The 25,769-nt window shown below is 26.6% G+C and overlaps 4 protein-coding genes across 5 annotated transcripts in view; 2 read left to right on the top strand and 2 right to left on the bottom strand.

The window, feature by feature from the left end:
* The window catches only part of LOC129618907 (uncharacterized), a 31,061-nt gene extending 29,676 nt beyond the window's left edge, over nucleotides 1–1,385 (bottom strand). The window contains exon 1 of the mRNA XM_055533935.1: nucleotides 859–1,385. Within this exon, the coding sequence (XP_055389910.1) occupies nucleotides 859–973 (115 nt within the window). The 5' untranslated portion in view covers nucleotides 974–1,385. The remainder of the gene's footprint in view (nucleotides 1–858) is intronic.
* Nucleotides 1,386–2,501: 1,116 nt separating this feature from the next.
* Nucleotides 2,502–10,822, top strand: LOC129618864 (putative vitellogenin receptor). 2 transcript variants are annotated; one of them, XM_055533887.1, is made up of 8 exons: nucleotides 2,502–2,570; nucleotides 2,760–2,971; nucleotides 4,089–4,466; nucleotides 4,541–6,082; nucleotides 6,156–7,094; nucleotides 7,162–7,422; nucleotides 7,487–9,726; nucleotides 10,330–10,822. In XM_055533887.1, coding segments are annotated over exons 1-8 (5,712 nt in total). In that variant the 5' UTR covers nucleotides 2,502–2,568; the 3' UTR covers nucleotides 10,468–10,822. The 2 variants fall into 2 exon arrangements, with proteins under 2 accessions (XP_055389862.1, XP_055389863.1); XM_055533888.1 differs by having other exon boundaries at nucleotides 2,532–2,617.
* Nucleotides 10,823–12,224: 1,402 nt separating this feature from the next.
* LOC129618873 (ceramide transfer protein) lies at nucleotides 12,225–14,552 on the bottom strand. Its single transcript, XM_055533897.1, has 2 exons — nucleotides 14,428–14,552; nucleotides 12,225–14,367 (listed from the first exon to the last, which is right to left on the bottom strand). Exon 2 carries the CDS (start codon nucleotides 14,175–14,177, stop codon nucleotides 12,468–12,470), a length of 1,710 nt encoding a protein of 569 aa, XP_055389872.1. The 5' UTR covers nucleotides 14,178–14,367; nucleotides 14,428–14,552; the 3' UTR covers nucleotides 12,225–12,467.
* A 1,135-nt stretch (nucleotides 14,553–15,687) lies between these two features.
* Nucleotides 15,688–17,960, top strand: LOC129619026 (dynactin subunit 4). Its single transcript, XM_055534087.1, has 7 exons — nucleotides 15,688–15,904; nucleotides 15,975–16,120; nucleotides 16,183–16,307; nucleotides 16,361–16,515; nucleotides 16,578–16,740; nucleotides 16,869–17,451; nucleotides 17,516–17,960. Exons 1-7 carry the CDS (start codon nucleotides 15,776–15,778, stop codon nucleotides 17,721–17,723), a joined length of 1,509 nt encoding a protein of 502 aa, XP_055390062.1. The 5' UTR covers nucleotides 15,688–15,775; the 3' UTR covers nucleotides 17,724–17,960.
* The last annotated feature ends 7,809 nt before the right edge of the window (nucleotides 17,961–25,769 follow it).

A 25,769-nucleotide genomic window follows, 5' to 3' on the forward strand; every position in this document is an offset into this window, starting at 1 on the left:
GAGAAAAAAATCTACTATGTATTTATTTAATTTAGATAAGTAGGGTGATTGAAATTATATACAATTATTTAGGAAAACGATATAAACAACATGTATGCATGTATTTTAAGATATTGGACAAAATTAAGAACATTATTTAAAAAAAAAATTGATTAAAATAACTTTAGTAAATGCAGAACATAAAACAAGAACAATAAATTTTTTATTTTTACAATCACTCACATATTCTTTAGATTTTTTCTATATATTTAAAAACAAATTATATATGTATGTATACAAATATGTATTTTTAGATAAATATAATGTAAAATTATATTTAAATAGTGGGACCATGCAAAACAACCAAAAAATTGTATGTAAACTTATGTTTTCATTAACGTAAAAAAAAACGTCGAAAAATTTATTTTGATGTCCAAATTTTATAAATTTTATCTCTTAAATTAAAAACAATATTAAAAAATATATATATCTACATATACTCGTATTGTATGAAAATAATATAATGAATTTACATTTTGAATCAGAAATTTGTAAATGTCAAAATTCTGCCCAAAAGTATACAAAATTTTTTAACTAAACAAACTACAACATTACGATATTACTTCGATGTTACTGAATACGAAACCTATTGTCGCGATACTTATGTAGTATATGTTACCGAGAATTATACATTACACCGAAATTCCGTATTATTTGTACTTTTATAAAGACAACCATTAACTTGTGCTTGAACGAGAAATTTTTGATAATTTACTTATGCTTTCATTTTTAAAATTTTCATATATTATTTCTTAAATATTATTACAATTAAATACAATTACACAATTACATTTTAAATTAAACAATTTATTTACTCACTGGTGCTCCTCAAAAAAATAGTTGTGTAGTTAAAAAATTTGTTTTCTTCTGTATACCAATATAAACTACGTATGTATATGCACAATGACATTATGTGAATTTCAACAAGAATCATATATTCATATACTGAAGGTTTTAAATTAAATCGTTAAAGTTTTTCCAGTTATACTCTCAAATCCGCAGAAACTGAATATTTTATATTTGAATATTTGTAACATACGCGGTAAATGCTTTAATATCCAACATTTTTCTATTTTGCTCTTCTAATTTACGATATTTTTGCAGTAGTTATAAAAAATCTTAAAAATTCCTTTAGAACTTTAAGCACCACTGTTATTTTTGCAGATTTTGCAGTTTAGATTTATCAAACGTGCTTTATATTAGGACCTAAAATAGAACTGAATGATCGTAAATCCCTAGCTCTTTCAGCTAATTTTTTATTCACTCTTTCACTTAAATTTTCATATTCTTATAATTTTTTTTTTCATACTCTTTTTCACAAAATTATTTTCAGTCAAATTTTTCGATATTTTACTTTCACAATATTTTATTTCAATTCAAAACCTTCAGTAATCGTTTCTCTACTAGCCATAGAAATATCTCCATATGCATAAGTCCCTTTTAATTTGCTCTTATAATAATTATTATTTAATAAGAGAAAAAGTATTTATTACCAAATAATAAACAAATATATGTACAAATTAATTATGATTCTAAAAAGTCACGATTTTATAATGAAAAAATACTTTTATTTTTTCATTATTCCAAAGTTTAACTTTTTAACAATTTAAGAGCAAAACACCTGTACCATTTCTAATTATTTTTAATGTCAATTTTTTTCGAAATTTTTATACTTTAATACTATGATCTTTTTGTAAAACACCAAATTAATAAAACGGTACAAAAATGTTTTTGAGTCATTTTGTCTTGCAATTATATTTAATGAGTGAAATCAGGGTTGCCATTTTGGTATTTTTATATTCAAACTTTCTAAAATATTTTCTTTGGTTTGAAAACATATGTATACATATGTAATTAAAACTTTAATTTTTAAAAAGTTATTCTGTTGCAGTTGAAAGAAAATTTTTACATATGGTCTTTACATTAAGAGCTTCATTTGAAGAAAGATTAATATATATACATCATACAACATGTTGTGTCAGCATTGGATATTTACCGATTCCACTCCGTACAATAAGGGAGGTTATGTGAAGGTACTGGAATTCACATATTAAGCTTGCACTTTTCAGTGATAGAGAATTGCTAAAAAAACTGAGCTTTAAAAATTTTTTTTTATTAAATGTGTTGTTTTTCTTCAAAATTTAAAAAGTGTCTCAAAAATATTTTCGTAATCCTGTATGACACTTTCGCAAAACAAAAAAATAAACATATTTTATTACTTACATGCTGGCCACATCAGTATTTTACACTTTGTGTAATATGGTGTAGCAAGACCTTATTATTTTGAAAAGATTTTTTCTTAACTTTTTTTAAAACGAAAATTATCATTTTTAATTGCTTTGCTTATGGCAACCCTAATTGTAATATAGATAGTGTAAAATAAGAACAACAAAACTTATTTTTTTTTGTTACAAGCATTAAATTTAGAACTTGACCTAATCTCCATTTTAGTTACTTCTTGGCTTTCATCAAAATAATATCATCACTGCATTTAAAAATTATAATTTAATTATTGAAACACTTTATTAAATGTGAGTACATACATACACGCATATATATTTAAAAATACGTGCATTATGTAAGCCCGCTAATAAAATAAATTTTTGAAAAAAAATTTTATATTAAACTTTAAATACAATAATCAATTAAATATTTTATTTTTTTTTAGAAAATTATTAATTTTTAACTTAATATCTTTTGTTTTTTTTTTTTTATTACAGGGCTAAAACTGAAAAAATTTCCACATGTGCTCGTTTAATTTTAATTATTTATTTATTAAATTGTGATAATTGTTTTGCAACCAAATATATTGAATGTAATTCCGATTTAGAAAATCAATTTCAATGTGTTTCAAATAAAAAATGCATAGATTCATCAAAAGTATGTGATGGAAATAAAGATTGTGATGATAATTCTGATGAAAACGATTGTGGTGAGAAATATATAAAATTTTAATATTAAATAATTAAATTTTTTTGCATAGTTACTTGAATAAAATATTCAAATTTTTACTAATAAAGCGATTTAGCTAATAACATGTGGTAGACAAAATATTGAAATTACATAAAAAAGCTTACTTACGTATAGAAATGGTGCTTAAATAAAATGGAGGAAGTGCATTAAACTATTGATTACTGTAAATTTTTTTTATTAAAAATAATGGAAGTTAGCAAATAGCCAAATTTTAATTTGAGAAATCAAAATTTAGAATTTCTTTTACAGAAAAATCACTAAAACACAGAAGAAATTTATAAATTTTTTGTTCACAATTTTTAATATTTGAAAACTAAAACGTTTAAATTTAAATAGTGTTAGATTAGGAATCGCGTTCCGTTTTCAAATATTTTAACTAAAATAGATGTTTTATAGAAATATTGAAATTTTTTGCAAATTAAAATTTTCCCTAAGCTAGGTGTTTATTATGTAAGTATTACCTTAATAAATCTTTAGTAATTAACTTACTTCACTTAATTCATTCAATTTTTGAAAATTGTGTAGAGCATAACATAACGTGTGCTAGGTAGATATTAATTTTTTGTTGGAGATAAAAAACGATTTACTGAAAATACATAAATTCTATGGTTGGTTCCAAATACATAATTAAATTCTTAATTTTACTGTTACTGACATTTTTAGTCATTCCTATATTATGCGATAAGAAAATATGCAAATAATAAAGCTTTCATATGGTGAAAATCATATTGGAAAATTCTCATAGCGCTATAATGTTAATTCTATGTTAAATCACGGTTGTATATTAAAATAACCCTAGTGCATGTACGTGAACCCTAGTGTATGTATGTATGTATGTATATATGCATGTATATATAATATATACACTTTATAATGATATTTGATAATTTTGTCATCAATTTTAATATAGGTTCTAAAAAATGTCAAAAATCGTTTTAAAACCTTAGTGTAACATAAAAGGCTAGATAACCACAGTATGCGATGATTTAATGACATTTAATTTTTAATAATAAAGAAAAAAACAATATGAAATATTTTATAAAAATTATATAAACCCTTTTTATTAATTTTCTCAGATACTTGTCTTGCACCAGAATGGTTTGATTGTAAGGATTCTTTTAAAACATGCATACATCACTCATTTGTTTGTGACGGTCAAGAAAACTGTTTAAATGGCGAAGATGAAGATAATTGCCCAGATAATGTTAAAAAAGTGCCTCAAGTTTGTGGTAAAACTGAATTCACTTGCAAAGATAAAACTTGTATTCCGATGGATATGGTCTGTGATGGAAAAAATGACTGCCGAGATCATTCCGATGAAACAATAGGTTGTGAACACGCTGAATTGACGTGTGAAGGTTTTTTCTGTTTAAACAAAAAATGTTTAGCAAGTCATCAATGGGTTTGCGATGGAATCGATGACTGTGGTGATAATAGTGATGAGCATGGTTGTGGTATGTTTTGAAATAACAGACGTAAATATGTATGTATGTATTACGTAATTTCATATTTTTTCATTTATTTTTAGCTTGGAATTGTAAATTAGAAGAAGGAAAATTTCTCTGTAAAGACAATGACACATGCATAGATTTAAAAAACGTTTGCGATAATACACCACATTGTGCTGATAAAAGTGATGAAAACGGTTTATGTTATAATAAAGAAAGCTCTTGTGAAAAATTTAAATGTCCAAGCGATAGTAAATGCTTTCATTTACCAACTGGGCCAGTTTGTATTTGCCCTAAAGGTTATACTTATAATCATGTTACGCAGAAATGTGAAGACATAAATGAATGTGATCAATATGGAATTTGCTCACAAATTTGTACTAACACAAATGGTTCATATGAATGTAGTTGTTTGGATAAATTTCAATTGAAAAACGACAATAGAACTTGTGCTGTTGAAGGAGGTGAACCACTGTTATTGTTCACAAAACTGGATTCTATTATTGGAATGCATTTACATTCGAAACATGTTTACAAAGTAGCAGAAAATTTAAAACAAGCTGTTGGTGTTGCATATGATGGTGAACGTATTTATTGGACTCATATAAAATATGGATACGAGAGTATTGTTAGAGCTAGAGAAGATGGAAGTAAACAAGAAAGTTTAGTAACAACTGGCTTAGAAGCTCCTGAAGATTTAGCTTTAGATTGGTTAACCGGTAACATATACTTTTCAGATAATATCAAACGCCATATCGCAGTTTGTACAAATCATGGAGATTATTGTAAATCTTTAATTCATATTGATGTTGATTCTCCAAGAGGTGTTGCATTATTTCCACAAAATGGTCAAATGTTTTGGACTGATTGGGGTGAAAAGCCAATGATAGCAACAGCTGAAATGGATGGTTCCAATGTAAAGCAATTAATTACTACTAAAATTCAATGGCCGAATTGTATTACAATTGATTATCCAGCTAAACGTTTATACTGGGTAGAGGCAAAGTTAGGAATTATTGAAAATTCAAAATTAGATGGAACAGACCGTAAAACGGTTCTTTCTGGCATAGTCAAACATCCATATGGAATTGCATTATTTGAAGACAGTTTATATTGGTCAGATTGGTCAACAGAAACCATAAATGTGTGCAACAAACTTAATGGAAAAAATCATGAAGTAATTTTTAAAGATAGTAAACCTATGTATGCCGTGCATGTTTACCATTCATCAATTCAACCAAAAGCGAATCATCCCTGCAAATATAACTCTTGTTCACATATTTGTTTATTAGCTGGCAAAACTGCTAAATGTGCCTGTCCCGATGACATGGATTTGAATTCAGACGGAAGAACTTGCTCTAAAATAAAGAAATCTCAAAAGTTATATGTTAGTGTTAGTAATAATATATATGAAATTGAACATAAAAGTTTTGGTCGGCATAGAGTCACTGGAGCATATCCACTATCGATATATGCTAGTAAAATGGAATATAATAATGTAAACGGAACGATTTTTATAGCTGACAATAAAAATTTAGAAATACTTGAGTTTGATCCAATTAGTAAAGATATTAAAACTTTAGTTACAACACATTTGGGTAATGTGTCAGCTTTGGCTTTTGGTAAGTTTTTCAATTTGAATACCGTGAATAAAATAGTTAATAATTTTAAATATAATTGATGATGTCTTTTAAGATCATTTGTCGCATAATCTTTATTGGGCTGATTCAAAATTTCATACGATTGAAGTTATTTCTTTACAAACATATAAAAGAGCTCTTGTCCATTTCTTTTCTGGGCAAGAAAAACCAATAGGATTAGCTATTAAACCAGAGTTAGGACACCTTTATGTTTCTGTATTTTCACCGAATGGTACACATATTGATACTTTAACAACAAGCGGTCAAACATATCAAACATTCAATGGAAACTTTGGTAAAGGGGAAATACAATTATATGCTCATGAAGATTACCTCTTTTGGCTTGACCAAGAAATGTCTAGAATAGAATATACGAAGTATGAAAATATTTCACGCAAACTATTCCGCAATGATCTTTCAGATCCGCTTACAATGGCTATAGTAGACGACGACATTTTTTGGAGTCAACAAAATTCCGGAACAATTTTTTGGACTCATAAAAGCGGTTTAGGGGCTATTAAGCGTTTAGAAGTTGACCAGCCATTTTTAAATATTCGTTCAAAGCCATCAGACCAAATTTTTGTAACATCAAATAAACAAATTGTATCGGCTTCTTCTGATAAACATAAATGTTTAACTAGAAATGGAGGATGCTCACATATTTGTGTTTCCATTGGAACATTCTCTTCAAAATGTATGTGCCCACCGGGACTTGTTTTTAAAGATCCTTCAAATATGACATGTATTGAATCAATTGACTGTGAATTCCGTTGCACTTCTGGTGAATGTATTACTCTATCAAGACGTTGTAATGGAAAAAAAGATTGTATTGATGAGTCCGACGAAGTTCAATGTGAAGGAAAATTAAAAAAAATTTGTCGATTTGATCAGTTTCGATGTCATGATGGTACTGAATGTATTGAAAATAATCAAAGATGTGATAAAATCAAGGATTGCACTGATGACTCGGATGAACAAGACTGTGAAAAATATAGTAAATTTATTTAAAGCCTTTTAATATTTCGTTTACATACTTACACTTAAATATTGAACAATTACAGATGCAAAAATTAAATGTCGATTCAACCAATTTAAATGCGATAATTCTGTCTGCATTGATGTTACTTCCGTGTGCGATCACTTTAATGATTGTGGCGATAATTCAGATGAAAAGAACTGTGAAGTTAGAACAGATAGCAAGAACAAAAAAGGTTGTAGTAAAAATTATTTCCAATGTTCTATTGGTTCATGTATTCCACATGATTGGGAGTGTGATGGCCACATAGATTGTGTCGATGGATCTGATGAGCATGAAAAATGCGGTAAATTTTAATGTTAATACACCAAAATGCAAATTTTGTTACTTTTATCAATATTATATTGCAGTTATAGCACATATATGTCCAAAAGGCTCTGTTCAATGTCGATCGGGACAATGTATAGATTCGAAGCTTTTATGTGACGGAAATGATGACTGTGGTGATAATTCTGATGAAATTAATTGTAAAGAAGAGAAAAAAGAGAAGCAATCTTGCGGTCATGAAGAGGACGCTTTTGGAAATTTAAAAAAATTTCAATGCACTTCAAATCTTGATATCTGTTTAGATGCATCGGCGAGATGTAATGGTACAGCAGAATGTCCGCGAGGGGAAGATGAAACTGATTGTTCATCTTGTAGCATTTACGAATTTAAATGCCTTTCGACAAAACAATGCGTTCGTAATGAATGGTTATGTGATGGTATAAAGGATTGTGATGACGGAAGTGATGAACTAAATTGTAAAACATCACAAAACAAAACCTCTACAAATGCACAATTTCATCATCAAGATACATCGAATTGCCATGTTGATATGTTTTCTTGCAAAGATGGTTCATGTGTTGAAAAATCTAAAGTTTGTGATGGTATCACAGATTGTACAAATGGAGTTGATGAAGGACCACTTTGTGAAACATCATGTAGTAAAAATAAAAATTCTTGCCAACATATTTGTACGCCAACCCCATATGGATCTGAGTGCAGCTGTAAGCAAGGATATCATTTAAATCATGATAAAAAAACATGTAGTGATATTGATGAATGCCATGCACAAAATCCATGCGCACAAATATGTGAAAATTTAGATGGAAGTTTCCGATGCAGTTGTTATTCTGAATTTATGTTAAGACCCGATAAAATTAGCTGTAAATCAATTCAAGGTAACCCATATCTATTATTTTCATCCTTTGATCAAGCTAGAATTATAAGTGAAAATCCAATATCAATAAAATTGGCATGGTCAGCGAACGATACCAAAATAGAAGGATTAGATGTTGATGTTAATAATTTAAAAGCATATTTCACTTTAAAAGATTCAAGTAGCATATACGAATACAATTTAAATACAACTATTAATGGTGCAAAAAGAATTTTAACTGATCCTGGTAGAAAGAAAAAAATCGCTGTTGATTGGATAACAAAAAATATTTATGTTGTATCTAATACAGGAATAGATTCAATTAAAGTTTGTAATTTTGACAATAAAAAATGTGCAAGAATTATAAAAATGCGTTCACGTGATTCTATAAAATCTATAGCTGTTGATCCGATTAATCGTTATCTATTTTATTCCGTTACATATCTTTCAACATTTGGTCAACCAAAAACAACATTAAATAAAGCAAGTTTAGATGGACAAAAATCCATAGCTTTGCTCTCAAATGAAATGCATATAACAAGTATTGAATTGGATATTTATAAACAAATTGTTTATTTTATTGATTTTCATACAAAAACTCTACAATCAATTGGATATAATGCAAATGATAGCAAACCAAAAATTTTAATTAAAAAAGAAAATGCTATTAAATATCCAACAGGTTTGAGTATTTATGAAAATATGGCATTTATTGTTAATACTGGATCATCGGAAGCGATTAAATGTGAATTATATGGTGAAAGAAAATGTCATGCGTTCAATATTAATGTATATAATGCAGAAGATATTGTTGTTGTTGGTGCATCGCGTCAATTAAAGACGAAAAATTTATGTGAAAAAAATAAATGCAATGTATTGTGTATCCATGCTGAATTAGGATCCAAATGTATTTGTTATAATGGTGAACATGCTCAAGAAGGTGAAATATGTTCCCAATCATTTCAACAACAAACTGAATATAATAGCTTTAATGATGAAGTACAATCTGATCAAATTACATCATCATCAAAAACATCACCAACATTAATAACATTTTCATGCATTACAAGTTTGTTATTAAGTAGTGTGGCTGGTTATATTTACTATCGCAAAAAATATAACCCAGGAAACTTTTCCATTGATATGCATTTTCAAAATCCCTTGTCAAAAAATAATAATTTACTATATAATAATACAAACAATAACAATACAAACAACATGAGCAATCAAGATGATACATTAGGGAATAACAATCATCATCAACAACAAAATTCATATTTTAGCAGTAGTCCATCAGTTTCGACACGTTTTTATAAAAATGATAATAAAAGTAATATTAATACATTAGCTAGTAAATTACCATTATATGGTCCAATTCAGAAATTTTTCAATTCAGACAAATACAATGAGATGTCCATGCAATCTTCAGAAAATAAAAGACAAATTATTGTAAGTACCTAACATATTAAATTTTGATATGTTTCTTAGTTAGTAGTAGATACATGTAACTTTTAAGTATATAGTAAGAAATTTTAATTGTATCTATAGCAAATTTTAAAAATAAATTGTTTCTCTAATACTACATGTATAGACGCAAACATTTACAAATTCAATAAGTATATATATACATATATATAAAAACAAAAATTGAAAATAAAATATAATAATATTGATTTGAAATATAAAATATTTTCAAGTTTAAAGTTAAAATTATCGATTAATTATATTACAATAACGATACCTCATCTCAGTTTAGTATTTGCATATGAGCTATGTTACAAGTTAGTTTTTTAATTAAAATATATTTTTATTACAGTATCAAAAATATAATTTAAAACCATTAATTTGTACATCAGTAACTTCTTTTTTGAATTTTAAAAATCATATTTATATTTCTAAAAAAAAATCTTCTCCAAATACATAGTATTTATTCATATCGTGCTATTCTTGTTGTCATATTATTAAATTATAAAACAATTTCAACAGAGGTGACTAATAAAAAAAAAATTACTTATTATTTTTAATTCGCACATATATTTATGTATATGTTAGACTACAATACAAACGGTTAAAGGAAGAAAATCTTTTACATATAAAACAGGGAAGCATATGGAATCAACAGAACATGAATATGCATCCAGAGATTTGGGAGATTTCGACGATGATCCCAGAACGCAATTAGTGCCATAATAGAAGAACAAAAACCTATTTTTTTTTTTTGTTGAAACTTAGTATGTGATGTAATTGTAAAATACGTAATTTTATGTATACAGCCTGTTAAAAAATAATTTACAATTTAATTTTTATTTATTATAAAAATATTAGCAACAATTTTCATTTAATTTATTTTCACTTACATAATGCACATAAGTTTCTACACAAGTTTCAAATTTTTTAAAAATATTTTAATTGTTATTTACATTAAAATAAGTAAATATTCTAATTAAAAATTTATATAGAAAGCAAATAAAATAATATTGAAACATATTTTACCTACATATTGTAAATTGTAATAAATGAAAATTAAGTTGATCCAAACCAAATCCAATATATTGTTATATAATATTGTTTTAAGAAAAATTAATCTTCTGTACTATTAAACAAATTTTTTATTGCTAAGATAATAATAAAAATTTATTGAATATTTCGGTATAATTAAACATGTTTGGATTGTGTGTAGAAAAAAAAAGTTTTTATTAACTCTTAATCAGTATTGATTTGTTTTTATAAATGAAAATATCAAAAAATTATTTGTTAAATATTATATTCTATTGTTACGTTTAATAAAAATCTTATATTCTTTTTTTACATTGTTAAAATAAAGTAAATAATCATTAAAATCATTGTTTTATTTATTGAACCTCTTTACTACTTATAAATATCGTTAAAGCATATTATTGCTTATTACCTGATCTTAGCTTCTTGATATGTTAATTTATTTGCATCTAATAAGTTATCTTCGTTTGTTATATATTTCACTGCTCGTTGTTTGCAATTCTGCCCATATAAACAGCAATAATACATTAAATATACAAATATAGTTACTTGAAAATTTTCTTGTTTTATTTGCCAATGAATATTAGATTTACACTTCACTTAAATGAAAGGTAGCACCTCCTATATATTCAAGCTTCCTAGTAAAACTTCACCTACACTCAATAATATAACAAAAATACAGCTGTGGATCTAATTAATTTTATCACTTTGTTTATAAAATTAATAAAAAAGTATTTTAATTATATATTTATATCATGTTAATATAAAACAGAAAGTAAGAGTAAAATAATATGACCGAAACAGAACCCTTTTTATCGAAAAACTTTAAAGAAAATATTTAATTTTGTGTATTGTGTTGATATTGCATATTGCCTTGTATTATTTTCATATACATATCTTTGAATGTTACAAAAATCAATTATTTAACAACATAATCCAAAAGTAAATCACGCCACTTTAAATTATTGGAACAACACATGTAAAACAGGAACACTTACATAACATTTACTTACATAAAAACTATTTTCAAGAGAATATTTAATAATTGATCGTAAAGCGTAACTTTGACTATGCCATTTCTTTTCGAGAAATAGTTCTTTCCAAATTCTTCATTTCGTGATCATACAATAATTGTTTAAATAGGCTTCCGTCCGCTGATCGGAAAATTAGTTTATTTCACATGAATTTGTTTGTAAATGTAATATATATTAGGCAACATTTTCTTTTAATTTATAAAACAGTTCTTTCATAAATTTTTTATTAATTTTAATACAATATGTAAAATACATAGACAATAAAAATATTTACCTTAAAAATGACAAAAAAAATTATGCTGAAAACAAATATAATAAATGTATGTATATAATATGTATGTATATGCAATAATAACAAATATCAATGAAAATTATATATACTTTAACATTTACAAATTACAAAAATTAATCCTAAGTTATTATGTGGAAAGTTCTTCTTCTTTTTTTTCTTGAAACTAAAAATATATTATGTAGAGTTATGTATATATAGTAAACCTAATTATTTTGGTATAAGTATAAATTTTTAACAAAAACTTTAAGCAAATAAACAAAAAAAAACTAAACCGAATAATGATAAATAATCCTTAGTGTATGAAGATGCAACTTTTCGATTTCACTATTTTAAAATACAATTTCTTAAGTGATTAAAAATATAAAATATCAAAACATTATAGGATTATCCTTGCACTGTTCTATCACGTATTGCGTATAACGTTTTAGGAACTTAGGATATTCGCGTTTATAGACGGCTCTTAGAACTGTTGCTGGTGCCCAACCGCCTGGATTTACAACTGAACAATATGTTATTTTACATGTAAGGTCATCTCTTGTAATTGGTCCACTTTTATTTTTATCTTTATTCACATATGTGTTACAAACTAATATAACTGTTAAAAATAACCTAATACATTTGCCAGTATTGGCCGGATAATTTGGATGTTCCGTAGAATTATTACAGACAATCCAAGTATCATAAGCTCCTTCATCTTTCTTATCAGTAATTTTAGTCATATGTGACCAAAATAATGCATCGCGCTGGCTAGCTGGCCATACCCGTTTATGTGTTTGCAAAAATATTAATGTATCGGTTGATACTCTTTCAATAACAGTACATTCTTCTAGTGTAGTCTCCCAATCATGACGATATTCAGGGAAAAAAAAGAAATGACACATTTCTTTTGCTGTAACACCTTTAACCATATGACATGCTTTAAGTGGATCAACAACCATACCATTCACTTCTTCTTCACGTTTATACATTTTCATTTCACCTTCATCTGCAAATAATTGCCAGCCATTTGTACTTTCGCCAACACCTTCTCTAGCATAGTGAAGTTGTTCTTCACAAATTCTATTTATTTCTGGCCATAATGGATGATCTACTGGCTTACTTTCTTTATTTAATTCTTCCAGTAATTCTGTATTATCTCCAGGTAGCGAGCTTGATGTACTTGTATGAGATTGTTGGGTTTGAAATTTTAATTTTACTCGTAATTGACGATCTTCTTCGATCTTGTCTAAACCAGTTTCAAGGGCATCAAAAAATTCATCTTCTAAAATAGTGGAATGCGGTCCTTCTTCTAAATCTGGACCAGGATAGGAAGAATTTTTTATTTTTTCCAATTCATCTTTAAATTTTTTACAAAGCTCTTCCACTCGCTTTCTTTTTTCAATTTCTTTATCTAGTTTTTGCTTCCAAAGTTCTTCTTTTTGTGTAATAATATCAAGGCAATGTTGCAAGGTTATCATAACACCAGATGTTGTCGCTTTGAATGTGATTGATTCTCCTTTAAAGTCAACTGGTTTTATCCCGTTTTGAGGAATAATTTTGTCGTTATTTTCCATAGTTGCACAGGCATCAAAATATTTCTGTAGATTTTCTATTTGTCCATACAAAATATCTTTAAATGTTTCAATTTCATTAATTTTTTCTCTTAAATTTCTTTGGGTTCGCTTCAAACTGTTGGTACTTTCTGTTGACAAATTATTAGATTCAATGGAAAGTGTGCTACCATGACGTCTCAAAGAAACATTTTCGGGAGTACTGCTTTCTGTTTTGTAAGATTGTAAAACTTCAATCCAATGAATTTTATCTTCAGGAGTTTCTGCTCTCAAATACCATACGCAATTATTAACAGCAATATCAAATCTGTTTTCATCGAATTCATGACTGGTAATAGTAGCCTTGTGAAGACCTATGGCACCCCGACAACCATAATCGCTATCACTTTCACTTTTATAATACGATAAAGTGCCGTCTTTTAAAACGACATATCGAGGCTGCCATCCGTGAATATAATTTGTCCATTTAGATAAATATCCTCGAAGCTCCGGGGTATTATCTGAATCAGAATCTTCACCACTTGACATTATTTACTTGAAAGTTTGACAGATATATTTCACAATTATTTTATTAACGCTATTAAATTTTTATCAATTTATCAATTCCTTCTAAATTGGACGATTCAATAAAAACACTTCATGTAAAATATTTATAAGTTGGTATATATAACCCAGTTTCAGACCAGCATTTTTAGGCAACAGGAAAAACTTCAATATGCTAAAAAAATTACGTAATTAATAATCTAGCGAAAAAATTTCCATCAAAAAATATATTTACCAAAACAATAAAAAAATGTAAAAATCTGAATAACTTTTAATTTATAGAATTAAACGCAAACCATTTGTAAGGCCAATAGTTCAATATTTTTATTTTGACAGTTTATTATCACCAGCAATATTGTTTGACAAATTCTAAAATTAAGGCTAATCTCCATATTACTTTAAACTCAGGCAAAATTTTAATAAGAGTAAAAGTTAGAAAAATTAAATTTTACTCACACTAGTTTTCATCATGAAACAATATATAATTATGAATGAAAATAACAGAGTTTACAAATATTACATAAAATAACCAAAATTTTCCTACAACAGTTAGTGTTTTAAATGTTTATACATGCTGGACATATGAGAATTTTTTCGTAAATAAACCATTATGCAAATTTTTTCATTTTTGAAATCATAAAATAGCTTGTTTTACCGATATTGAAAATAAAGGAATAATTTCATATCATTAAATTCTCTGAAAACGACTCATATGTAACTTAAAAAAATGTTTGCGACAAACATATAACATATATCTTAAATTGACTAACACCTTAATTGGTATTTTAATTATGCTAATATTAAAATTGTAGCTGTAGTCGTCATAATTAAAATAAAATTTCGATTACAGATTAGTTGATGAAAGGACTTTTCATGTACACACTATATCGCAATATATAGTGAAAATTGGATTATATCTATGTTCATAAAGAAATATTACTCATTTACATTGTTTATAAATTTTGCTAAATTTTAGGAATATAATAATATTATTATGTGTACCGCAGTTAAATCATATGAACTGCTTTAATTTTATAGAACTGTTAAAAATATAACGTATATTCCTCACGTTATTGTTTTTACAGTATTGCATATCTCTTCTATAGCAACTATAGTTGTCATTATAGTCAACTATAATAATTTTTAATAATGACCAACTAAGGTTAAAATAATTTTTAGAGTTTATATAATAATAATCCTTTTAATCAAAGCTTATTTTAATTTTACTTTCGAATCAAAGATGTTTCGAGCTATCTATAACTCAAAACATAGAATATAGCTAATTTCTGAGTGTTAAAATATTTTATTTGTAGTTTATTTCTAAGAAATCAAATTTTTTAACAACCATCTACATTTTGTTTCCGTCGTCATTACAAAATCACAAATTCTTTTGCAATTAAACGGCAGCACTATTTTAAGCTAATAAGTAATAAATTTTGAGAAGCATTGATACCAGAAGTTTGAAAGCAATGGTTTGTCAAGTGTCAAACTCAACATATGACACATCGGCTGAGGCTAAATATTACTTGCTCGGAATAAATAATACATATTATATTGTTATAATTTCAATTTGAGCCCTAACCATGGCAAACTTTTTGCAAGAAAGTCCTGTAAAATATGTATGTTCGTGTGGTATACTTAACCCAATAACGAAATTATATTTTTGTCGGCATTGCCTTAGTTTAAGGTGTGGCTTTTGTGTTTGCCATGAAGTAAGTATGAGAACTTTAAATACTCTTATTTGTATTGAAGTACGTAAAAATCAAAAATTTTTTTTTTAAGGTTGATTCTCACTTTTGTTCTAACTGCTTGGAGAACATACCTTCAAGTGAAGCAAGGCATAAAAAATTTAGGTGCAACAGTTGTTATGTTTGCCCTTCTTGCAATCACACTTTATCAGCAAAAGCAGCTACTGTAACGGTACCGAGGTGACATAGTATAACAAAGTTTGCTAAATATTTTTTACATTTCGATATATTTTTTTTTATAGAAAACAAGATGAGCCAGTAAAAGAAGGTGAAGATCCTAAAACTCAACAAAAGAAAATGTATTTTCTTACATGTTTGGCGTGCCGATGGACTTCGAGAGACGTCGGAATTCCGGATCAAAGTTCTAGTAGTAACAGTTTGTTTACCTTTATTTAAGAGATTACACTTTCTCTTTTCTAGCTACTGGACATTGGCCTGATCTTGAATATTCCAATCAAGCCAGATTTACATCAATTTTTGAATATTATCAAGCAGTTGTTCTTCAAGAAAAACAGGAAAAGCGAGAATTTTGGAGAAGAAAATCTCCGAAGGCTCATAAATATCCTTCACTGACCGTAATACGATAATTTTTATAAAATATATTTCAACACGTTTGTATATGAAAAATTCGATTTAGGATCGCACTGGATTGACAGTCTCGATGATTAGAAGACAAATTGGTTGGAATGACAAAAACCCAATTAAAGCCAAACCAGCATCTATAAGCCCTTCTATAGCATCTGAAGAGGTGCAACAGTTACCTGAAATCGTTTTTACGAAGCCTATTAATTTAAAAAATGGTATGTACATAATCTTTTAATTCATACAAAATGCATTGAACTTGTTATTACGTAGACAAATTTCTACAATAAGTTAAGTATGTGATTCGTTTTATTGGTTTCTAATTCAATTTAATTTTTATTTATAGTAACTACCATTAAGCAGAGACATGGCCAACCAGCTGAGCAACCATATACTGTTGATAGGCTATATCCACAAAGAAAATCTCTTTGGATTAAACGTTCGCTTCGTTGTCGTAAATGTGAGCACAATGTCATTAAACCTGAATTTCATCCTTGTTCAATTAAGTATCGTATTCAATTGTTTGCAAGTTATCATGTTCCTGAAGTTCGTTTGGTATCTTTAACTAATGTAAAACTAACACCCGGAGAAAAAAATCAAGTTATTTTAAAATTTTCGAATCCAACCATGCAAGATATGACAATTACAATTGAAGATTTACCAAGCGAAAGCGAGGAAGCCCAATTAATCGATGAAATAAAACATGATTTTGAAAAACAAGTTCAAATTTCGGAAACAGGGCCGACATCAACTCCAGTAACCTTAGGCACTAGCCTTTCTAGACAACCTTCCTTAAACGAAGAACCGAGACCAGTTGATGTGGGAACAAATACTACTTTAGAAATTTTGGATTCATCATTCATATTAAATCACCGTGACGACTCTGCCGAATTCGATGAAGAGGTTCAAATTGAAAAAGAAGAGCCTGAGTGAGTTGACTTGCGTTTCTCAAAATTTTTTCTGTACAAAATAAATTTATTTTTGCACTTTCAGGTTTATTGTTTGGAGAAAATCAAACAAAGTTTCGATTAAATTAAATTTTACTCCAAATGATGATTTAGAAGTTGGAAACGATGTAATATTAGGATTTACTATACAATACACTTATGTTAATACAGTAACCAATACTCCAGAGAAGAAAAAACCGCAAACTCATGCATTGACTTGCAGAGTATATGTAAAAGTAGGAAGCATTGAGTGAACAAAAGTGTTTATTTGATTATTTTTCATATTACAATTTTTATATCTCAAAAGCAACGTAATCGGAAATAAATGGCTGTATTATTTTTGCTTTTATTATTAATTAAATTATATATAATTCTCAAGTATTATTTAATTTGCAGCTTAATTTATATATCATGTTTATTATTAAATAATGTCGAGGTAATTTTGCAATTATATGTATACTCTCTTAAAACTAATAAAATATATAAAGGAAATAACACATGCATATATTTTTTTCTTCCGATGATTAATCGTATAAATGTGTAAATAATAACCTCGTTATGCATATAATGTTCCGCCTGCAGCGCTTCCTCGAGACCCGAGCTAAACGAGTTGAAATAAATAATTATATTTTTTCATGACATAGCATTTACCATTAGCTTTTTGTTTTTATAAGTTGCAGTTTTGGAAAAATAAAAACCGAAAATTCAAATTTTACGAATTTCGAAAGATTTCGATACAGTCTGTGAACAGTCAGAAAATGGCATTTCTAGGACTTTGATAAATTAAAATTTTTCTTCTAGCGGAACAAGTTTCTAGCAAATTTCCTTTTGTATACAAAATTCTAGCTTTTTATTTTAAAAGGTATAGAGGTAAACATCACGATTGACGGGTAAAGTGAAACAAATAAGCACTTTTTTTCCTATAATTTTTCGAAGTGCTAAAAAAAGTGAAAATTACAAACAAAAAAATTAAGAAAATTCATCAGCTTATTGAAATAATTTTGTTTTGGCTAATTAATTTTTAAAACTACATCTAAATAGCTTTAAAACAAAACGCAAACAGAATTTAATTTTGAAATTTTAAAAATTTAGAAGAATTTTAGTAATTATACTAAAAATCTGAAAAATAAGATTGTCGAGAAACAACTAAAACGTAAAGTAAAATTTTATTACACAGTAAATTTGTTTTGTTATGTAATAGAAAAGAAATGTTCTAATGTTCCTAAAAGTGAACCTGTCCAACAAAAATTTTCAAGTAAGAGGTAGTACCATTTTTGAATTACAGTTTCTTTCTCTAATCGCTAAAAAATGTAATGTAGCCTTTACTTATAAGACTAAAATTATTTTCGTGTCATAAAAATAGGCTTTTGAATGAATTTCTCTATTCGTAGTGACAACCTTTCGATACGGTCTAACCAAATGCAGAGCCATTTCTATGCATTTGCAGAGCCATTTCTATGCAATGCTCACAAATTACCTCATATAACAGTGAATAAAAATTATTATATTGCAAAAATTAATTTAAACTTAATTTACTACTAAATTTACAAAAACAATTCTAGTTTTTTGTTAAGATTTTTGTTTGTACGTACACAGAAGCACCCTGCGAAGATTTTACGCAAAAGAAAAAAGCATTTTCATTGTTTTCAAATTATTATCGTAATCTAAATAAAAAGATTTATAATTTTAAAAAACTTGTAATATTTACATTTTGATAATGTTTTCTTTTTTGTTAAAGAACGCACACCCATTAAAAAAATTTATAAAAAAAACAATATGCAAAAATTTTGGCGTCATCTAAATTTTTTTTAAGAATTAAAATTTGTGCTTTTTAAATAAATATTCAAGTATGTTCTCGAATCTAAGCAGATTTTTCTAATTATATTTAGCAACAATATTAAGGTATTCGTAACTCCATCATATTTTTAAAAATTTTATCTTAAATTGATACTAACGGAAACAAGTGGTTCCTTGTATAATGCTTAAAATTGTTTCGGATCTCAACATCCCATTTCCGATACTTGATTTAAATTAATTTTTGTATTTACAATTGCTTTTCGAATACGTCACAGGTCCTGGAAAATGTTAACAACTTATTGAAACTTATAAGGTTGTTAACATTTTCCTAACGTTATACTTAAAACTTATTAGTTACCTTAAAAATAGAAACTTTATATCTTTGAATAACTAATAATCTTTGAATTATTAATTATAAAAATTTAAGTAAAAACGTACAGTTAGGCACATTTTATCGGAAATCACAACTTTAATATGCAAAATTTTTTTGTGTTACATAAGGTTTTGTACTTAGTTTTTAAACAATTTCGGAAATAAAAAATGTTATTAATAATTAATGTAAAAAATATTGTCCATTGCTTGTATGGTTTCTTGTAGAGAAAGTAAATTTGAAAAAGAACAAGATTTAATCAATACAACGTGAATTTATTAAAGTTAAATGAACTCTTAAACAATACTCATTACTTTCTTACTCGGAAAATTTAAAAATTAATTAATAAACTTAATTTCTGTAATTGAAATAAAATTCAATTTTAAATCAAATTTTTTGTTTGAAAATTTTTAGCATTCATAAAAAAATAAGTATGTATATATTTCGACAATAGCATTAGATTAAGATTCTAGGTGGTACAAGTTACATATAATTTAACTTCAACTCATTGAAATATTAGTTTTAATTCGATAATCTTATTATGTGATTAAGTTTTAATATCATGTTAAATTTTTATGTAAATAATTAAATATTTCTCATATTCTAATGCAGTTTTAATTTGTTTAGCATACATACACAATTCACAGTTCAAACTCAAAACATTTACATACATAGGTATAACAATAGTTATCGATAAAATTATATTAAAATTATTTTTCGAACAATTACACAGATTATTGTTTTGATATAACCACATATGTAAATGTAATTTGGTTTTTATTTCAGGATATTCAAATTATTACAATAATTAATTGTAACAATAATTATGTACCAAACTACTGAAATTTTCATAAGGAATGCTCTTTCATTTTGAATGTCCTATTTTATAATATTGTATAACTAAAATATTCAAGGAGTAATATTATTACAAGAAAGAAATTTTATAAAAACAAGGATTTTGAATAACTCAGTTGTAACTTAGATCTTAATATAAAGTACGTTCGATAAATCGAAACGATAAAATTTGCAAAAATAACATGTTCTCGATACGTTTCTTGGACAAAAACAGTATGTTCGAAAATGACAGTTTTGACTTAAAGTTCGAAATGAATTTGTCGTAACTACGGCAAAAATATTATAAATAGAAAAATATTGAATATGGAAGAAATTCTGGAGTAAGTTGAGTATAATTTTTGTGCCATTTTATAATTAATAATTTTAAGTTCTCAGACAGATATGGAATTTTTAGTTTTGCTGTTTGATTGTTTATTTGTATCCATAAGTTTAAATTCCAATCGCATACACATGCAATTCTATTATCGCATACTAACAATTTAATAGTTAACCCAATCGATTTGATTTGACACAATAGTTTAGATTTTTAGATATTTGCCTAAGCCCTAAAATTTCGTCAAAATTAATATTTATTAATACTATAAAAAGATGACAAAGTGCAAAGCTATAAGTAACAAATTTTTCAAAATGCGATTTTTTACACCAATACTAATCTCGAACGATCCTCTTTGTTGGAGAGATAGGTGTGATTCAAATGGCTTAAGTAAAAGCTCAAAGTAGCAGAAAAAAGCTAAGGGGTTTCTGTTACAAAAACCTATAGCAAGTTTAATGTTATTATAGCCATTTTATGCTAAGTTCTCTCCTTTTCCTTTTGTGCAAAAACTCAAATTTTATTTAAAATTTTTAAAACTTTACTACTAATTTAAGTAGTTTAATTAAAAAGACAAATAAACAATTAAAATTAAATTTTAAAAACGATATTCTAATAAACAGGTTTCTTTTCGCAAATTTGGAAACTTTTAAAACGTTCTCCTGCAAAATTTTAAATTTACTACTTAGCATATCTTTGCGCTTCATTATCGATATGTAAACATATGCGTTTTAAATAGAATTTTTTAAGTTAGAAAAAAAAATTACAATATGAAAATAACAAAACATGTCTAAGAAAAACATATTTGAGAAAAATGTGTTAATTTTATCTCTTAATTACTATGCCAGCAATTGTTACAGAGTCTATGACACAGAAAGATGTTAAAGTAATTTACAATTTAATTGCATTCTAAAGATTCAAAAATCAATATTTAGAATAATCAATATTCGTACGTAATACTCGTATTCAAAAAAAAAAAAGATTTAGCAAATGAACCTTATGTATATCAACCCTAATCATCGACTCGTTATGTTAATGGCTCCACATTTTTGGGCTTTTGTCGTTTTATTTAAATTTTTGTGGGATAGTTGGCTGCCTTGTTTTCGTATTATATAACAATATAACACAATGAATTAGATGAATTTTTAAAATTTTTTGTAATTTTATTAGAGCAAGTTAAACGGAATCGACAAAATTGATTAAGCCACTTTGGTTTATTAAAAGAACTCAAAATAACAAAAATAATAACATTAGTTCAAACATCTGGGAATTATTATGTAGGAAAAAACTCCGACCGATTACTGGTGTATTCAATAAAATTTCAAAATTTGAACTGATAAATAACTTTGCTGACAATGCACTTCTTCATAATCAGCAAATTATAGAGTTTATTTATTTAATTATAGAGTTAATCTGTGAGGTACAGCTACTAATCAATAATCGATGAAATACAAGTGTTTGTATTTCATCGAAGTGTGAGCTTCACATGTATAATAAAATTTATTCAATTTCCCTTGTAAAATTACCCAGAATGTATGACTGTATTTTCTTTTTTTTCTCTTAATTCTGAATTTTACAGGTGGATATTACAAAATTTATGATGTAAAATATGAGGTCTTACATATATATACAGGGTGATTCTGAAAGATATACAACAACATATTTCATTGGTTAGAGGATTGAAAAATGGGTAAAACATTTATTCCGGACTGCGTGCCAAATCTCAAGGGTTTCTAAGTTCAAGGGATTTTAACGAATTTTCAAGAAATTTTTACTTATCCAAGTTTTTTGAATTATAACTTCCATTCTGTAAAAAGATAGAAACTTCAAACAAAGAGTTTCTGAAAGGCCTAGTAAAGAGCTTAAAATAAACATGTTGCTTGATTCTGTATTTTATGTATCTTTGGAATACAAAGCATTCGAACTTTAAGCATTTCCCTTGTTTTATTTTTTAAGTTTTTTCTAACTAGATATTTTCGTAAGAAATTTTTTTTAATAGAGTTTTGCATAGCTGCTTAAGCTTTAATTTAAGTCCTCAAACATTAAAAAATTTTTTATGGTACAGAAGATATAGCACAGAAACCATCTCTATGTCAAGATTTTAAAGCCCCTATTTTCCACTATTTTTGATTTTTACTTATTTTAAGCGCTGTAACTATCAACTATTACCAATTTTGGATGACGAGAGTCACTCAAAAAAACAGTTGACACTTATAAGAGCCGTCATTTTTTTACAAAATCTGAATTTTAATGTTTTTGTTGAAATGTAACAAGTAATAATAAAATTGAAACAAAATTTTATACAAACTTTTAATTTGAAAAACAAAAATTGATTTTAAAAAATTTGAAATTTTTGAAAAGAAAAACTGGAATTTTGTATAAGGAAGAACAAAAAAAAATCTAGTAATCAAAAATTTTTTTTCGAAACTTTTCTTGGTTAAAAAAATTGATAGGTTTTTAATTTTTGCCAGTTTTTATAAGAAATGGTACCTATATGGTTTGAAATTTTTAAATGCATTTTTCTCAGATTGGATGCAATTTAAAAATTTGAAAAAAATATTTTCGGAATCCAGACAGCATTTGGCATCTGAAGTTATTAAAATTATGCAGCTGGAGCATTTTTTAAAGACATGACATATAAATTTTGACATTTATTTTAATAAAGAAATTTTTTTTTAATAGGAAAATTTAATTTTTTTACACAAAATGGAGCTTGTAAATGATATGGTATTAACATTATTAAACTAATAAATAATTAATAAAAAATTTAAGTGAATCAATAAATTTTCAACATATTTCTAGAAAAAATAAATTCGGTATACGGTTGATGGAACTAAAGAATAAAGATTGAATAGAAATAGATTTGACAGTGGAAAAATATAAATTTTTGCCGAATGAGGTGAATTTTCAAGGAGAATTTGGTGTTTGTTTTGAGAAATTTATAAATTTTTTGATAAAGGAATATTAATTTGAATTTAATTTTAGTTTTATCAACATCTGGTTTGATTTTAATTGAATTGGTGGTTCACAATATTTGTGGTTTTTGTGTCCTATCTTCTGTAAAATAAATTTTTTAATACTTGACGGCTTAAATTAAAACTTAAACTTAGGCAAAATTCTTTTTTTATAAACTTAGAAAAATTTGATTTTGCCTAAAGTTCAAATGCTTTATATTCTAAAGATACATAAAATACAGAATCAAGCAACATGTTTATTTTAAGCTCTTTACGAGGCCTTTCAGAAACTGTTTGCTTGAAGTTCCTATCTCTTTCAGAATGGAAGTTATAATTCAAAAAACTTGAATAAGTAAAAATTCCGTGAAAATTCGTTAAATTCGGAAACCCTTGATATTTGGCGCACACTCCGGAACCAATGTTTTATCCATTTTCGAACCTCTAAAGAATGGTATATATTGTTGTATACCTTTTAGAATAACCCTGTATATATATAATATTTACTTTAATTTAGAATAATAAAATCTAATGAAAAATGTGAGAAGTGAAAAATCTTATCTATCTAATTGTATATAAAAAGTGCAAAGCCCTACTATTATTCGAACTCATATATTCAAGGTCATTTTATTTTTCATTCTAGTATTCTAAAGTACATTCCTTTTTAGAATAAATTTGATTTCATTCTGTAATCTATTTGAACTAACAAAAAAAAACATTAAAAAGGCTTAAATGTAAAATATTTACATTTATAATAATGGTAATGACCGAAATAGACTGTTTTCATTTTAAAATTTATATTATGACTTCATATTAATGAAAAATAAAAACATTTATTTCTAGAAGAAGAAAAAAAGTCCGATGTGGTCAGAACATAACCGACACCTTGTCCAGTTTAGCGAAAATGTTGAAAAAAATTATGAAAATGCACCTTTTAAATTTTGAGGACTTGATTTTTTTAGAAAAATGGAAATTCGGCTCTTAGAAGGGGTTCACTTTATGCCGTCTGAATTTTTTGAGAAATTCCACAATTAGTTGCGGTAGCAAACAGAACTCAAATATTGAATTTCTTAGGTACAGTGCAAAACATAAAGTCGTCTCCAACTCAGTTTCTGAGTCCTGATATTCCCAAAAAATTTATATGTTCGTTGTTTATAACAGTCTGAATTTCAAGAAAAATGGTTGATAATTTTTCTTTATACTCGTATGCACAAAAAAAATGTGTCTGTAAAAACCCAGAAGCAAAAAAACTCAGCTTCTATGACGCAGTCAAAATAGACTCATACATAAAATTTTATTAAAATCAGTTTAGACGAAATTGAGATACGATCGAACACACACTTGCCGGCAAACTTACATCTCTTTAAAAATAGTTTATTTAGGGTTCCCTACTAAGTTTCATTTCCGCCGAAAACTTGATATTCGAAATATAATGTCATCACGCATAACCTCCATTATTGTACGCAATGCGTCAGCTATGTCTATGTCTATTTGAAATTCATTTGTAAATAAAGTTACTACAATGTAAAAAACTGAAAATTGCATATTTCGCGGCACCACCATTTTTACATTAATTATGGCGTGCATGAAATATTTGAAGTTTATAAAAACTTTACTATAATGAATTTATAAAAACTTTACTACCTTTCATTTTTATTATGATTGACCTGAAAAAATATTTCAAAATTAGAAAAAATAAAATATACTTGTATACATAAATAATAATTATAAAGCCCATTTAAGTAATATAATATAATAATTATATATGCTTTGCATTTAAGTTCTAAAATCTATAAAATATTCCAGATACTTGCTATAGAAACTCAACTAGCTCAGATTTCTATAATAACTTGCAAATAAATTTTTCTTAATATTATAAAATTTTTCTTAATATTACGCAAATACGAATAAATTTGAGTTATGCTATGCACATTTTGTAAAAATTATCACCAATGACAATTAAAATCGACAATATTAAAATTGTTCATTATTAGAATTTTTATTCATCATCAATTTA

This window comes from Condylostylus longicornis, unplaced genomic scaffold, assembly GCF_029603195.1.
Source record: "Condylostylus longicornis isolate FDR11 unplaced genomic scaffold, ASM2960319v2 ptg000010l, whole genome shotgun sequence".
In the NCBI taxonomy this organism is placed as follows: domain Eukaryota; kingdom Metazoa; phylum Arthropoda; class Insecta; order Diptera; family Dolichopodidae; genus Condylostylus; species Condylostylus longicornis.

Bases quoted from the DNA above. Each gene is read 5' to 3' on its own strand.
- LOC129618873 (XM_055533897.1), bottom strand. From the start codon at position 14,177: ATGTCAAGTGGTGAAGATTCTGATTCAGATAATACCCCGGAGCTTCGA.
- LOC129619026 (XM_055534087.1), top strand. From the start codon at position 15,776: ATGGCAAACTTTTTGCAAGAAAGTCCTGTAAAATATGTATGTTCGTGT. The intron at 16,516-16,577 runs GTAATACGATAA...AATTCGATTTAG, and splicing joins ATAAATATCCTTCACTGACC to GATCGCACTGGATTGACAGT. The intron at 17,452-17,515 runs GTGAGTTGACTT...TTGCACTTTCAG, and splicing joins ATTGAAAAAGAAGAGCCTGA to GTTTATTGTTTGGAGAAAAT.
- LOC129618864 (XM_055533887.1), top strand. The intron at 6,083-6,155 runs GTAAGTTTTTCA...ATGTCTTTTAAG, and splicing joins TGTGTCAGCTTTGGCTTTTG to ATCATTTGTCGCATAATCTT. The intron at 9,727-10,329 runs GTAAGTACCTAA...TGTATATGTTAG, and splicing joins AAAATAAAAGACAAATTATT to ACTACAATACAAACGGTTAA.